This window comes from Macrobrachium rosenbergii, chromosome 20 (genome assembly GCF_040412425.1).
Source record: "Macrobrachium rosenbergii isolate ZJJX-2024 chromosome 20, ASM4041242v1, whole genome shotgun sequence".
Taxonomy (NCBI): Eukaryota; Metazoa; Arthropoda; class Malacostraca; order Decapoda; family Palaemonidae; genus Macrobrachium; species Macrobrachium rosenbergii.
Window position 1 is genome coordinate 5,804,255 of NC_089760.1, and position 15,704 is coordinate 5,819,958.

The 15,704-nt window shown below is 36.1% G+C and overlaps 1 protein-coding gene across 1 annotated transcript in view; it reads left to right on the forward strand.

Moving 5' to 3' along the window:
- Vps13D (vacuolar protein sorting 13D) overlaps nucleotides 1-15,704 on the forward strand; it is a 232,858-nt gene that overhangs the window by 66,224 nt on the left and 150,930 nt on the right. The window contains 9 exon segments of the mRNA XM_067121872.1: nucleotides 182-318; nucleotides 1,331-1,649; nucleotides 1,747-1,940; nucleotides 5,397-5,562; nucleotides 6,334-6,586; nucleotides 9,369-9,549; nucleotides 11,589-11,759; nucleotides 13,816-13,895; nucleotides 14,045-14,481. Coding sequence (XP_066977973.1) covers nucleotides 182-318; nucleotides 1,331-1,649; nucleotides 1,747-1,940; nucleotides 5,397-5,562; nucleotides 6,334-6,586; nucleotides 9,369-9,549; nucleotides 11,589-11,759; nucleotides 13,816-13,895; nucleotides 14,045-14,481 — 1,938 coding nt within the window.

Below are 15,704 nucleotides of genomic sequence, written 5' to 3' on the forward strand. Positions count from 1 at the left end.
AAGTAGACAATCTTTTGATGAAAATACCAATTCCAAGTGATAGTGGAAGTTAGTTTTAATGGTATATGCTTCATTTTATAAAAAAAAAAGATTGCATTATTACCTGTTAGTCCACCATATATGGATGCACTGTATTCAGAATTATTTGTTTATCACAAATTAATGAAATTTCTTTTAACAGGTTCATTTTCAGTTCCAAGCATGTGCATAGAATTACGAGGAGATGTTGGTGAGAAGGAAAAGCCGTTAGTTAATTTGCTACTAGAAGAGCTTAATGCAACTTATGAGTCATGTGAAACATATAAGACGAACACACAGGTATGCGTATAAAAGGGTCATTATTTTTTCTACTTATATTAATTCGGAATAAGCTAAAATAACCTTTGTTGCAACTCCATTTACAGAAATTCTAATCATGTAGCAATAGCCATTTCAGTCCCAACGAAACTCAGTATACTATAGCTACCTAACTTTGCCCTATATGTCTGAAATTATTTCACTGGTGAACTATCATCTTTATTAGCCAGCTTTGCCATACTTACTGCATATGTGATACATTAGCCTCTTGGCAAATCGTATGCTTTGGCCATCATTTCCAAAAAAGTAGCCCAGCAAAATATCTTCATAATGCTGCTAAGTTTGAAATCTAATTAGATAAGGGCCTGTGCATTTTTGGGTTCATTTTTTTATCACACAAAGGTATGAGTATTGAGACTGCTTCAGAATGCCAAACCTGAGATTATTCATACATACTCAGAACTGAAATTTATGTCCCAGAGAGGATGGTTTGGCTAGGAAGAAGGATTCCTCCAAAAAATGTATGGGGTTTGTGGATAATGAGGTGGTTTTGAAAGTTATTACATGATAAGAGAGGCCTTCTCTGTGAACTGGAATGTATCAGTTGAGGAATTATCGTGAGGAAGAGAAATCTTAATAGTTTTATCACAAAAAGTGCATTTAGTCATGGAAATTATAGGAAAGTAGAGTAATTAGTGAATATTTTACAGTGAAAAATACCGCAAATTGTCAAATTTTCCATGAATAATGTGTATACATGTTCCACAGAGAAATCCGCGAATCATGAGACCACGAATACGAGGGGGTTTACTGTACAGTAATTATAAATATACTTTGTTCATATGCCGAATAAACCTCGCTCTTAAAGTGAGGATAAAATCTTCTAACGCCAGCTGGAAACCGGTAAAAACATACAAAATTGTAGAACAAGTTATTGGTGGCAATGGGGTTCGGCCATTCGGGAATGATAATATAAATTTTCTCAAGTATTTACCGTCATTGTTTTAATTTTTTTCACTTTTTATTTTTAAAGGTAACACTTCGTTCTTTAATGATGGAAGACTTGCAAGTAGATGTTGACTCTCAGCACAGATTCCTCATGAGGTCCGACATAATTCCACAAGCTGGTTCTTCGGATACCCACTCTCATGGAAGAGGTCACCATCACTCGCATATTAGTTTTCTTCATGACCACCACATTCCAGAATTTATTTCCACATCTTGCCCAGAATTTATACCACATTTCCCACTCCAGTATTTGTCTTCTTCCCTTCCTGACAAGTTAAAAATGGAAAAACCATATTTCAAGGCTCTTCAGAAACCAGTTATTCCTGCGAGGAAACATGCAAGAGGTAGGTTAACTTTATAATTGGTGTTGAATAATATTCGATGTAAGACTTATTTCCACTATTAAAGTATATTTATATTGTTCTCATGACACTGTTCCAGGTCTGTCAACTCAGAGCACTCTCACCACCAGTATCGGTGGAGGTCCTTGTAACAAGAGCCCAGCAACACCTCCCCCATCACCTACTCCTGGAGGAGAGGAACGAAGCAGCCATAAAACAGACACCACTCTTGTAAACATAACCCTAACAACAATTGATGAAAAGTGTCCAGAGTTTCATTCAAAATATGATGGGGTAAGAACTGTTTCTAACATTTGTTGGGGGGATAGTTATTATGATATGCCATAACTTTAAATTTGACTTTTTACTCATGTAATTTATTAGTAGTGCCTTATCAGATACTTTGGGTGTGTAGCCTTTTGACAAATGGTGAAATCTGATATGTAAGAAGCCCCTATGTCATACCCTTCACATGAACATTCAAGATAACTGACAGCCAATATGCATGGTCTATATGGTAATTCTGGATAATTTGTAACCTAACCTAATCTGTACCTTAAACTCATGAGTCAGTGTAAGTCATTTATCCAAAAAATCATGAAAATTTGCCTAACAAAAAAAAAAAAATCATGTATTAGAGGATTCTTACTGGCTTAGGAATACAGGCCAAGTGGCATACGCTTGGCAGTGTATATTATTTAAAAATACATAGAAATACCATTTAGGAATGTATAATAGTTTGGTACTGTTACTTTGGTTGCGCATGCTAAGTCTCATGTGGTTGTGGTAATTGTAAATTTTAGTTCAAGTTGGCATTTTGAAATTTTATTGGAAATTGAGAACCTGGTGACACTTCAATACATTTGTATAAAAGTAGTTGGTTCATGATAGTCTTTATATGCAGATTTGCTGAAAAAGTTCAGCATGCAAGAGTAATGGCACAGAAAAAGCTAAGAAAATTACCATACCTGCTTGCTAACCACAAGAAAAAATAGTTTTTTGACTACAGAGGACGAGTCCTTTATGTTGTAGATAGTGCAGAGACAATGGCTAATTAGTTCAGCGTTTGATGCACCAGTTACCTGGGCAAGAATGGATGGACATTGTTCCTGCTCATTTCAGCATCTTTTACCCTCTCCTGTCAGATTTTTCTGTTTATAAAATCTAATATTTTGATTCCCTCGCCTTTGGAATTGCTGACAAGCAATGGATTCCAGTAAGCTAGAATGAGTTACCACTATTTGTATATTAGTTTATTAAAAATTTAGGTGAAATATGTAGAAGAATGGTAAGACAAGACGTTCGACAATAATACCATATATTTTCGTGTCAAAGATGACCTTTAGATAAGATGAGGTAAAAAATGGTGACAAATTTTCATGAATATATCTCATATCTGTAGTATAAGACGACTGCTAAATTACAAAACTATCTGTGTATAGGCTAGCATTTGCAACAACAGGTATCTTATGGAATATTGGTTATGCAAAGATGATGTTATTACAAATGCTGTTTTTCTTACTGTATCCTTAGAAATTCAAAATACTGTATATACTCACACATCATGCGACTTTTGAAGACCTAATTTTGAAGCTAATTTTAAGGTGGTGGCATCATACATGAAATATAAAATTAGTGTATGTAATATTTAATATTATTATCATATTAAAAAATACAAACAACAAATATATATCTTTTCCATGGATCTTGTAACAAGTTATGCTTTACTTCACTGTATCCAGTATTATAGGATGTATTCCATATTACTAATTGTATTATAAAATACAAACAAAGCGATCATGTGCCACTTGCATTTGCATTGTTTAGGTTTTCGTGAATGTGGCCAACGATACCTTCCGGGAATTTTTGTTTCGGCATCAATTCAATTTCCATTTAAAGATAACCATGGGGTAGGTTTCGTCCCATTTGCCATACCACATTAAAACAACAGTAAAATGTGTTCTTTCATGCCCAGAGTTTTGATTAAAATACTTTTCTCTCTAATGTTATTTATGGTCGAGTTTGGTGGCATATCTAAGTTTAGTAGTTTCATCCATGTTGCCAATGCACAATAATTTAGAGTTATTAGCACTTGAACATTGTTTGCTTTCTCAGCTTTAGCTACAACTTGCAGCTCAAATTTAGTAGTATATTTCCTTTCGATCTTTTCTCCATAGTTAATAATGGTATAATGTAAAATATATATCAGTCCTATTCTACTTAACGTCATTTGTAACATAACTGCAGTAATTTTATACTATTGTATGATGGTTGAAATGCAAGCAAAACAGCTGTTGTTATCCAATTTGGTTGTTCATAGCCACGGCCTAGACTGTGTTCATAGCAAAACAGTTGTTTCTCGTTCAGTTGTTTATAGCTGCACTCGTTTACTCAACGAGTATAACGTAACTAGCAATACTTTTTTCATTCTCTTTCACTTTTTTAACTTATTTAACAAGAAGATGATGGGATAAAGAGATGGAGTAAAAGAAGTTAGTCCGCAGTAATATGGTCGCTCAAAAAGGAACTCGCATGATACACAAGATGCATGATAAAATCATGATAAAATAATTTTTTATGGGTGAAAATTTGGAGGTCGCACAATGCGTGAGATTGCGCGTTAATGAGTATATACAGTAAACAAATGACAGAGTTGATTCTATATCATGTTTTTCCTACACACGTCCCCTGAAAGGAAAACCATTGTTCTGTATACTTTTCATCGCCAATCTTAAGCAACCCCTAACAACAACACGATAAAGTATGATAATTATCTTACCTAGTTGTTGTTTGTATGACTGAATTGTTCTAAACAGTTACAACAGCCTGAATTTTTAATGAAAAATGAATATTATGTTATCCTAAATGTTATTACTATGGTAATTACACTACGTTGCCGAATGATAAAGGTTGCTGTGAGTGCAACCATAACTTGATATTTACATTTTGTCAGCTGGCTGGCCTCGCATAGATAAAAGTTGATTTCATTGATATGGAATTATTCCTTGAATAGGCTATTTATTATGAAGATATGCCAGCAATATATAAGGTAAAAAGGGTTTTATTACCTTTATTTCATAATGTGAATCTTTTCATGTATGTCAGTGGTTATGCACACAAGGCCAAGGCTAGCTTACCGATAAACATCACTTAGAATTCAAGGTTTGATTTTTAGAATGGTAGTATAAGATGACCCCCAATTTTTAGGGGTGAATTTTATGATTTAAAGGTCGTCTTATATGTGAAAATATACTGTAATTTTAATAATAATAATAATAATAATAATAATAATAATAATAATAATACAACATCAAAGAAGAGTAGTAGAGCAATGTAAAGGTCAAGTTTTTATTAACATTTAACAGTATAGGCAGTCCTCGCTTATCGGCAGCGTTGGGTAACTGCATTCCGGTTTTACAACTCTTGGCTAATGATGTTGTTAACCAGTTTTATGGTGATGTTAAGCGATTTTGGCGTTGGTAAGCGGTTCATCACCGATGGTAAGCTTTTTATCGGTACTGATAAGATTTTAACAGCGCCAATAAACGGTTTATTGGCGTATGTAACATTGTAAACCCCAGTTATTACCATAATTATCGGTGATTTTCGGTTAGCTGCGCTCAGCTGGGAACAGAACCCCTGCCGTTAACTGGGGACTGCCTGTATAAATCAGAATATAATAGCTGCAATAAATCAGCAAGAGTGATTAAAACATGATGTTGAAAGTACTTTTTTATATTTCATGGGCAGACCAATCGTTTCATTGATGTGGACTTCAACAGCCTCGTAACAGTCATCAATATTTCTTCATGGGTTATGGTATTGGACTTCTTTAGCACTGAACAAGAAGACACTTTATTAAACAGAGAATTTGGTGACATTACTCCTGGCACATCACAGATGTTTACCTCCAAAGGTAAGTGCATGTTTGCTATTTCAATAACTCAGAAACATCTAGTTCTTGTTTTTAAAATAATTTTTTCCAGCAGGAAAACATGAGACATGTTATTGTTATTTTCAAACCAGTGTTAAAGATAAATGCATTCATTAACATATTATGTACATATTCTTAGTGGTCATCTCATTTAAAATTGCTTGCATTTAGTACCAACATGAAATTGGGAACTGCTGAATGTTTTTGTTATTTTTTTGAATGAATGGAAGTGGGTTATCAAAGGAAGTGAAATGTTTTTGACAGGGCAGTCTTGAAAGCATGATCTTATTGGGATATGACATATTTGGAAATTTTGATGTAAAATTTCAACAAAGAACACAAAAGAAAATGCTACTGTATCTCCTTAGTACCTGTTATTATTACTTTTGTATACTTTTTATCATACACCTACACACATCCAGGAAGTGTTGAATTTTGTTTAGGATAGAGGTGAATGGCAAAATATGTGTAGGTGTATTAAGAGGCTAATGTTTTAGATGTTTTTTAAATAATGGGTTCATGGACAGTTAGTATTTAAAGTCTGAAAGGGGGAATGACCACTGTGTTGTTGAATCCTTGGAGTCCCCTTGTTTGAGGAATGCAATGGTGTTGGAAAGAAAAAAAATATATCTTTTAGTATAAATGTGTGGTTGTAATCTATGAAATGTATTAAAAACTAATATATGTTGTAATATTCTCTTATAACTTAATTTTCTGAACATTTTGATTAAGATACAACGTTGTTTCTTTTAGGCACTGAAGAAATTAACACTATAATGGAGGTACAGGTGCGCTCATTGACCCTCATTTTGAATAAGCCTGAAAGTGAACTAGCTCGAGCTAGCATATCACAGGTACTTGTACGTTCTGTAGGATCAGAAGGCAACCTAACCCTTTCTGGACGTCTAGGTTCGCTCTCCTTAATTGACTGCACAAGCCATGGTCATCTGTATCGTGAGAAATTTGTTACAGCTGGATCAGAAGCCATGACATTCCAAGTGTTCAGGTGAGATGAATGTTTACAAACTAGTCTCATTAAAGATATACTTTGTTAACTCCAGTACAGTATTAGGACTTAGTCACATGTTAACTCAAAATTGGGACTTACAGACCTGCAAGTCTTAGTGATTGATACACATTGGTTGATACTTTAGTTGACAAGTGCAAATATCTAGTACAGTATTAGATATTTGTAATGAGAGGACAGATAGCATATATATACACTTAGATGAAATAGATACCAATTTGTTAAATGGAGAATGTTACAACATCTGCTGATGCCTTTTAGATATGTGTGCATTTGATTACTTTTAAAAATTGCATAAAAGATAGTTTGGTGGTCAACCACATCTGTTGTCACAGCTGCCTGTGACAATGCCTGCTTTGATCTTGATCCAAGACATATGTCATAGTAAATACCAAAGGTTTTGTTTTTCCTCTTAAAAACTGCTTACATTTAGTGTGCTCAAATTTTGTGTTTTTCCATTTCATGTGAGGCATTTTTGGAGACAGCAAGGATTTTCACAGTAATCTCTCAATTATCTGGATTCATAAATCCAAGGCCCTGTCAAGTAAGGGTGAAACCCAGATAAAGTCAAGTAACAAACTCTACTTGTGTAAAGTGGCAACTCTGTACCCTTACTCCCCCACCTTGTCAATTCCACATAAGTGCAAACATTCAATATGTTTATCAACAAGAACTGTAACACTTTAAACTAAAATCTCTGTACAAAAGGAAATCAGCTAGCTAAGTTTCCCTTATTTGTAAAAAATATACTGTATAAGTACATTTCGACAACCAAAAGAGCAGACCCCTTTTTTTCTATCTCATATGCAACGTGCAATACAATAGGTTACACTGCTGGATAAAAATAAGTATCACTTTCTTTCTCCTGTTTTGCCTGAACATAAATACAGTAATAAAAGACTTAAAAATTAAACAACTTACAATGAGGCTTACAAGTTCTCCTCCTCCCCCCCCCTCCTCCAACACTAATGTATCATCAAGATCCTGTACCTCCTGTACCTCATTGATGTCTAGAGGGTCCTGGTCATCAAGAGGCAGCAGTTAAACATCAGAGCCCACACTAAATGAACCTGGCACATCAACACAACAAAGGGAATTTCCATTTGCTGAAATTCCTCTGTTTCCTCTTCAGAAGCATGCAAAGCTTCGCCAGGAGTCTTGTTGTTAGAAAGCCCTTCAGATGCCTCAAAGTCCAAAACCCCATGCAGGCCGCAAATTTCACATCTGCAGCCTTCAAGTTAGCACCACCTGCACACTTGCCAGCCACCATTTGCAGACAAAACCTGATCAGGGTCGACTGTTCATTGTCATCATGTTGGCCTCTTGCCATGACCTTGTGGGCCTGACTCGTGGACATCATCTTCCCAAACTCTGTTCTGTACTTCTTCAGCTTGTCCTGGAATGTCTTGATATCTTTGGAAGGTTGACCATACAGTGCCATATTCATTCATAATAAGTGCCATAAACCATTTTGTCTCGATTCTCTCAATAATTTCTAGTTTCTGCTGAAGGGTCAGCACCTTCTTCACCCTCTTAAGACAACGTGGGACCATACAAATAATATATATTGCAACACACACACTACTAACAGCACCTGCAGTGCTGTAGGCACTGCAACACAAGCCACATGCTCAGGATAATGCATTGTTTATTGCAAACACCCACAAACAATTCAAACAAGTGACTGAACATCCAAGGTTGTACAGAGATGGAAAATGCACTTTGTTATTGAGTTCATTAATGCTTTTACAGATGTAGCTAGTTAAAAAGCAAAAAATCATTGCCTGATGATGACTTGCTTTCAGATAACATGAGTGTTTGTCCACCCACAAACCCTCTGCCATATACTATTCAACTGATGACGTATCTGTATCAGCCACTGAAAAACTATGAAGAAAGTGACAATTTATGTCTTAAGTGATGTCGGACTTTTAAGCCAATAACAAACGCAAAGGCTCACTCTGTCTTTCTTTCTCATTACCTCTTTTGCTTTGTCATTTTGGGTTATCCATTATTTTATCCAGTGAAATAAAAAGTGAAATATGGTAGGGGAGAAAGGGAAGACAGGTGTATACTGTTAGTGTGTGTGTGTTATAGGCTGCTTTCTCTCTCTCTCTCTCTCTCTCTCTCTCTCTCTCTCTCTCTCTCTCTCTCTCTCTGTTGTGTTTGATTATTTCATTACAAGTTACAGTATAGTACTGTAATATCCTTTAATAATATGTGAAAAAAGCATAAATGTAAAAAACTTACAACAAAAAAGTTTTATTGAAGTCAAATGCCTGCCTACCCCTCTCCACCCATCCCACACTGCATTCCCAGCCCCCTCCCAGTTGGGAAAGTCCTTTCTGGCCACCCACCTTCCCACCTTCCAAAACAGTCCTTTCTCTTGGTGGTTCTACCTATAAACAGCTTTAATGCTGTTCCCTCCCATGGTGCTAAGCCTTCCGACCCCCCTTCACTGCACTGGGAACTTTTCCTGGCCTCCCACAACCCCTGAACCATTTCTTAGTCTGTTTATGATTGTAAGCAGTGTTACCAACATTTTCACCATTGCCAATCATTGTGGGGCAGTTTTTTCAAATCTTTTGATATCTTTGGTCCATGTGGGCCAGTTGTGTCTGGATAATGTCGATGTTCAGATAATGTGAATCCGAATAATCGAGGGATTACTGAACATGTTTACTCATTAAATATTATTTAACAATTTTCAACTACATGAGCAGTACTTATTTTACTATATTTTTGGGGGTTTACACTATAGGTATGGCCATGAGGATCCAGAAATGCAGCGAGAATGTGATATTAGAGTGAAATTAAAGATGTCGTCAGTGATGTATGTACATACCCAACGTTTTGCTATGGAGCTGACTCAGTTCATTCAGCAGTTCAACCAGCTAAGAGATATAGTTTCCCGCTGGAGAGAGACAAGTGCAGGCCGTAAGGTAGGAAAAGTTTAACTCATTTTGTATGTGTAAGTGAATTATATTCATGGATCTGTATTCTTCCCCCATGAGTTTTGTGGCTGGCATTTAAAAGGATTCATTACTCAGTTTGTTTTACCACAACCTTAATAATTTACAATTGCCTAATCCTGTAGTCAGCAGCTTTTTATAGACACTTTCTAGAAGTCTGTCATATAGCTGACAACTGGGACACTCTTATGGTAGTTGAGTCATTCCTTGTGTGTCTGCAGCAGGCAACACCTGCTGTTTTAGCTGTCAAAGTGCTTTATTCTGAGTTCTGTTTCTTAACTGTTCTCATTTTTTAATTTGCTTTCCTTTTTCTTGTTGTGATAACGGTTGGTGAATGCTCTCTATATTATTATTATTTTTATTACACTGTAATATCAGTTTTTTCAGTAAAACAATTTTCACAGTAGCAGGCAGTAAGTAATCCACTGTTTATCTAATTTAGGTCTTTGATTAGAAAACATTGCTGCTACTGTGGCATTAAAACTTGTGTAAAATAATGGTGTGATTGCTTGACATTATTCCAAAACTACATTTCATTGTAGCATAGTGTTAGCCAGTTACATGTTTGCCATCCTGCTACAATTTTATTGTTATGGTGTAGGCAATATTTTGCCAGATAAGTACTTAGATGGGTGACTAGTGATTGCGAGGTGCTATTAATGTACATTAAGGCTTGCAAGTTTATTCTTTAAAATCTTAGAGCACACCTGTAGTGGTCTCTTTCTTACACAGACAGTTAGACCTGGCAAAAATGGTTGGTTAGGGTTAGGTTCTTAGCCAGTTTTGCAAAAGCACAACATTACCGAAATCTGCAGCAAACTTTAGGAATATAGTAATAGCGATAATTGGTCATAAAGTTATGAGAGCTAACAATAGAGAAAGTTATTGAGCTATCTTCTTCATCCCCACTGCTATCCCTATGCGAAGGGGTCAGATGCCTTGATGCATCTTCAGCTGTTCCTATGAAAAGCATCTTCCTTCACCAAACCATTCTCCAAATCATCCTTCACTTTGTCACTCCATCTAATCCTTTGCCTCTATCCTGACCTTCTACCCCTAACTGTTCCACCCAATCCCACTTCACTCCTTTCTCCTCACTCATCCTCACCAAATGCCCATACCATCTCAGTCTCATATCAGTAAGCTTTACCACCCTGGCACTTCTGATTTCTTTATTTTTTAACCTCTCATTCAGTGAGATCCTCAGACTCCACCTCAGCATCCTCATTTCAGTTTGCTCCAGCCTTTGTTTCCCGTGTCTTTCTTAATGCCCGTGTTTCTGAACCCTGCAGTATCACTGGTCCCATTACAATGCAATAGATCTTTATTTTCAGTTTATTTGACATTCTTTTGATACACACTATGCTGCCACCTCCGTCCATTTCCCCAAGCTGATCTTATCCTACTTTTAACCTCAGCTTCACACCCTCCCCCCTGGCTTAAAGTAGATCGTAAGTATTTGAAATCCTTTACGTGTTGTAAAGCTAGGCCTCTTTTGTCTTGTACAAATATCTAATCCCTTACCTGCTGGTCAGACATGGTAACCTCAGTTTTACCCGTGTTTACCTTCTAACCACCCCATTCAAGATATTCCTGCCACTTTTTTACCCATGTTTACAATCCCTCTTTAGTCTCTGCCTTACTCACTAGATCATCTACTTATAACTAATCCAAAAGATTTTCATTCTTAATCCTTTCACTCAGTACATGCATAATCATTACAAACAGAAATGGACTAAATGCTGATCCTTGATGTAACCCAACTCTGACTTCAAACATTTCTGTTTTGTCACTGGCTGTTATTGCAGCTGTCCTTGTTCTTATATACAGCATTTCAACCAGCCTAATCAACTTTTCTGGCACCTTCCTCTTTCTTAAATCCCAAAAACACTATCTCCCTGATATAATAACAAGTGCCTTTTCCAGATCTACAAATACATAGTAACGCCTGTACTCTCAGCACCATAATGTTTCTTTTGTATACATGGTTTTCTTTCCAATATTTTCAGCTGTCGGAGTATAGGAGAGGATCGCGTGTGTCATTAGACATAAGTGCTGGTTCCCCTGTGATTTTTCTACCTATGTCAAGTCGTTCGGAAACCTTGTTGGTGGCTGACTTAGGAAGTTTGACTATTACAAACAAATTCTTGTGGGCTGCTTCTGAAGGAACAATCAGTCAGGTAAGTAGGTTATTTGGTGTAATATTTTGTTTGACCAAAATATATATTCATTTGCATTTATGAAAAGGCTTTTATTATATGGGATGTGGATTTTTTCTTTGTTTCCTGTATGTGTATCCATAAATGCTGATTAGTACTAGGGAAGAAAAGTTTGTGCAGTGTTACTTGTGTCAATGATTAAGTTAAATTTTCAAATTTTTCCTTGTATATGCTTATTTAAATGATTAAATCAGTTTTGTTCCTATGTTAGTGCAGACCATCACCTTTTAGGTGTGTCCTGTAGTGCAAGCTGGAGATGGCCATTGAACTTGGTGACAAGGAAAATACCCCTGACTCACTTGCCATCACCATCCACTTTTTTTGTGGCTGTCTCTTAGTGCATGTGTCATGCTTTGCTTTCTGTTGACTGGTTATTGAGCTGGAGTGTTTCTGGGGAATTAAGGTATTTCTGAACAGTTCCAATTATGATTGTTAACAGGTCTTAGACATTGGTTCCCCCTCTCAAGTCTTTTTATTGACATTGTTTTTCTAACTACATGCTGTGCATTTAAAATTCTTGGTGTCATTCATGACTGCAAATTCACTTTTGAGAAACATATCTGGTCTGTCTTTTATCTGTTGCACAAAAAACTGCTATGTTGAGAAAGTTTTTCAAGATGCCTAGACCTGATTATTGTGAGGTTATGGTTTTATTCTTTAATTTTCCCATGTTTTGAATATTGTTTCGCAGTTTGGTCTAGTAGCTGCTATTCCAGGCTTTTAAAATTTGGATAAAAGTTTAGCATTAGTATCGATTTCTAGCACCGTAGTTTGATTGGCTCACTGTACATGTACAGTGGGTTCCCGCTGCATCGCGTATCAGCAGTCGCTGGTTCAGTTAATCGTTGCTTTTTCTGTGGAGGGGGATACCAACAACGCGGATTTTTGCTCAGTACGTGTGGTTGTGGTCCCTATCCGGGGACCCACTGTATTGTAAATGTTTTGCATTCAGATCATCCTAGACTGTACTATCCTCCATGTAGAGATTTGCAGCTAATTATAGCAGTCTTGCCATTTGTTTTGAGAGGGTTGGTAATACAGAGTATTAAAGATTTTTTTTTCTTTTGTGACCAATTCATGGAATGGTCTTCCAGATCAACCAGTTGCATTATTATAATTTCAGAAGTTAAAGATTGATACAGATGCTTATTTACTGAGTTCACATGCTTTTAATATCTTAATTTTTATCTTTTCCTTTGAAATTTCCCTTATTTATATTAATTTTTCCTTGATATGTCTTATATAGAAAAATAATTTTAATTATCCTCACAGGAATTTAATGCTGATTTAATGAAGGACAAAGCATCTATGTGAAACTGTTATTTGTTGATTTGCAAATACAGGCAGTCCCTGGTTTACGATGTAAACCGAAAAATCACTGAAAATCGTCAAAAATCCTAAGAAAACCTTACTTTTAATCCTCTGGGTGTATTGAGTTTTTCATCAAAAAACCTCCAAATTTTGATTACTCTGCCGTTTTGGAGCCATATTTCTCCTGTTGGGTCAGTATACGACGTGTCGTAACCCTGGAACATGCGTCGTAAACCAGGAAGTAATTTCTGATGAATATATTTGAAAAGCATCGTAACCTCGGAACGTCGTAAGCTGGACCCGTCGTAACCCGGGGACTGCCTGTAACAGTTTATGGAACAGGTATAGTGTTTTCCTATAAATATCGCTGTTCATCAGCTTTTGATTTAAAGAGGGCAACTTTTCTTTATAATTCATCTACAAAAGACCAAAAGCTTTCTTGGGCTCACACCTGTGGGTCCTCCAGCAGAGGTGGTGTTTGTGCATCATGCTAGGTGTCTTTGTTGCTTCCTTGATTCCCAGCTAGTTTTAAGTCTTTTTCATCATTGCTTGTTCTTGTCCCTATAAGTTATGCACTCTGTTAAGAGTACCCCACACAGGTTCACCATAAAAAATGGAGGATCCTTTAAATTTGTTGTATGTAAAGTTATTTAATCTTGTAATGTCCATTTCAGTATTGTTACTGCATTTTTGTTTTTATTTACAGGTACAACGTCAGAACTTAGAAGAGAGGTTAATGTGCCCTTCCAGTCATAGAGGAGCTTCAGGGACTAGATCACATTCCAGGTGATAATACTGTATATATTGTTAATCTTATGTTAAGTTTAGGCTTGGAAATAATTTCTGTGTATTGCAGTGTATATGATTTTATGAGTTCATAACTACAGTGATTTGATCATTTAAGCTGATTTAAAGAATTTTATCTCTTACCACAGATCAATTGATTCTCGATCAAGATCACGGAGCCGGCATCGGGATATAAACCTTTCTTATTTTAGTGATTCAGATATGGAATGTGATTTCAAACAGCAGGCAAGCTCTGATGCATACCAGTCGCATAAATGTTTGTTAGATGTGATGTATATAGATTTAGTAAATATGGATTTATATACCAGTACTAGGTCTGGGAGAAAAAAGACAAAAAAAGCTAAGACTGAAATGAAACAGAAAGTAACAAATATCAGTGAGACTGCAACTTATGAACTGCCAAAGAATTTAAGTGAGAAAAATATTGGCACTGAAAATAAAGGAACTCCCGAGTGGCTTTTTAGTGCATATTGTGTTGTACGCCAAGGGAAATCACTCTTGCGTGACAAGTGTGCCCTCAAGTTGCAGGTGGAAAGAAATTTGGATACTGAAGTCAGTCATTCAGGTATGTGTTTTAGTCTGGAGTTTTGTTGATGATTAACACAAATTTGTAAGACCAGTGAAGTTGAAGAGGGAAAAATATGTATTACTTTAAAAATAAGGAAACAGTGAAATTAGAAATAGTGAATATCATGCAGCTGTTGTGCAGTAGCTACTAGAGTGTGGCTGAGCCACCTAGATATAGTACTCAGTAGTCCCAGTCTCATACACAACAAGCTGATCACTGTTTGGTTTCTTGGTTGCCTGTTAAGAGTTTATATGTTGTGCCATTGTACCCATGTGGCAAAAAATGCAGCAATACAAGAGAGGTCTGTGACTGAAAGTTATGACCTTAGGTACTATCCAGAAGCTTTTTGCAAGGAACAGAACATGAGGAAGAAGAAGAACCTGTTCTTTTAACTCCTTCCCTGATTATCCTGAGTATTCTCATGATAACTACCATGTATTCTTCTTACAATCACCAGAATACTCATTCTTGTTCATAAAATATTCCTACTTATTTCTGTCTGTCAGATTTAACTCATTCTTTGATGAATTCCCATTTTCTATATTTCCTCTCCCCATTGGAAAAGTTTACTGTGTATTTTTGTCAATAAGTGGTGGTGTGCATTGTTTACTTTGTGAACTTCCAATGTCAGTTTCTCTCTAAGTTCATAACTTTCAAAGCATGGAAAAAATACTGAATTTTGAATGTTGCATGCATCAGAATTTTATTTTTGTCTTTTTACCTTTCTAACATCCAAAGTAATTCAGTATAATACAGCATGATCTAAAAATATAGTGAAAATAGTGCAATCAATGACTCCCGAGTTGACTCGGGAATGTAAACATCAACAAAAATGATGCACTACATATTAAAGACCAACTTACAAACAATTCAAGATAAAAACAGCCTTCTGGAATGTAACTCGTTTGCAAGTTGGGTAGTGACTGTAGTTTTTTATACTGAAAAAGTTAATGTGTATTTTTTAAATTGCATCTCAGTACAGATCCATTACCTTTCAATAGCCTTATTAGCTACTCAGGTGTAGGGTCCTAAGTTGATGTCCTCAGAATAATAAATGCCATTGCCATTTGGAACGGAGACAGACTTGAGAAGTGAGACCATATGGTACCCAAAACAAGGCTAACAAGGGTTCATAATACAGACAGGAGACTTGAAGAAAAGTGTACAGTCATACTTTGGGCTTCTGGTGATAAAAGAATGTCCACTTACCTATCCATCAA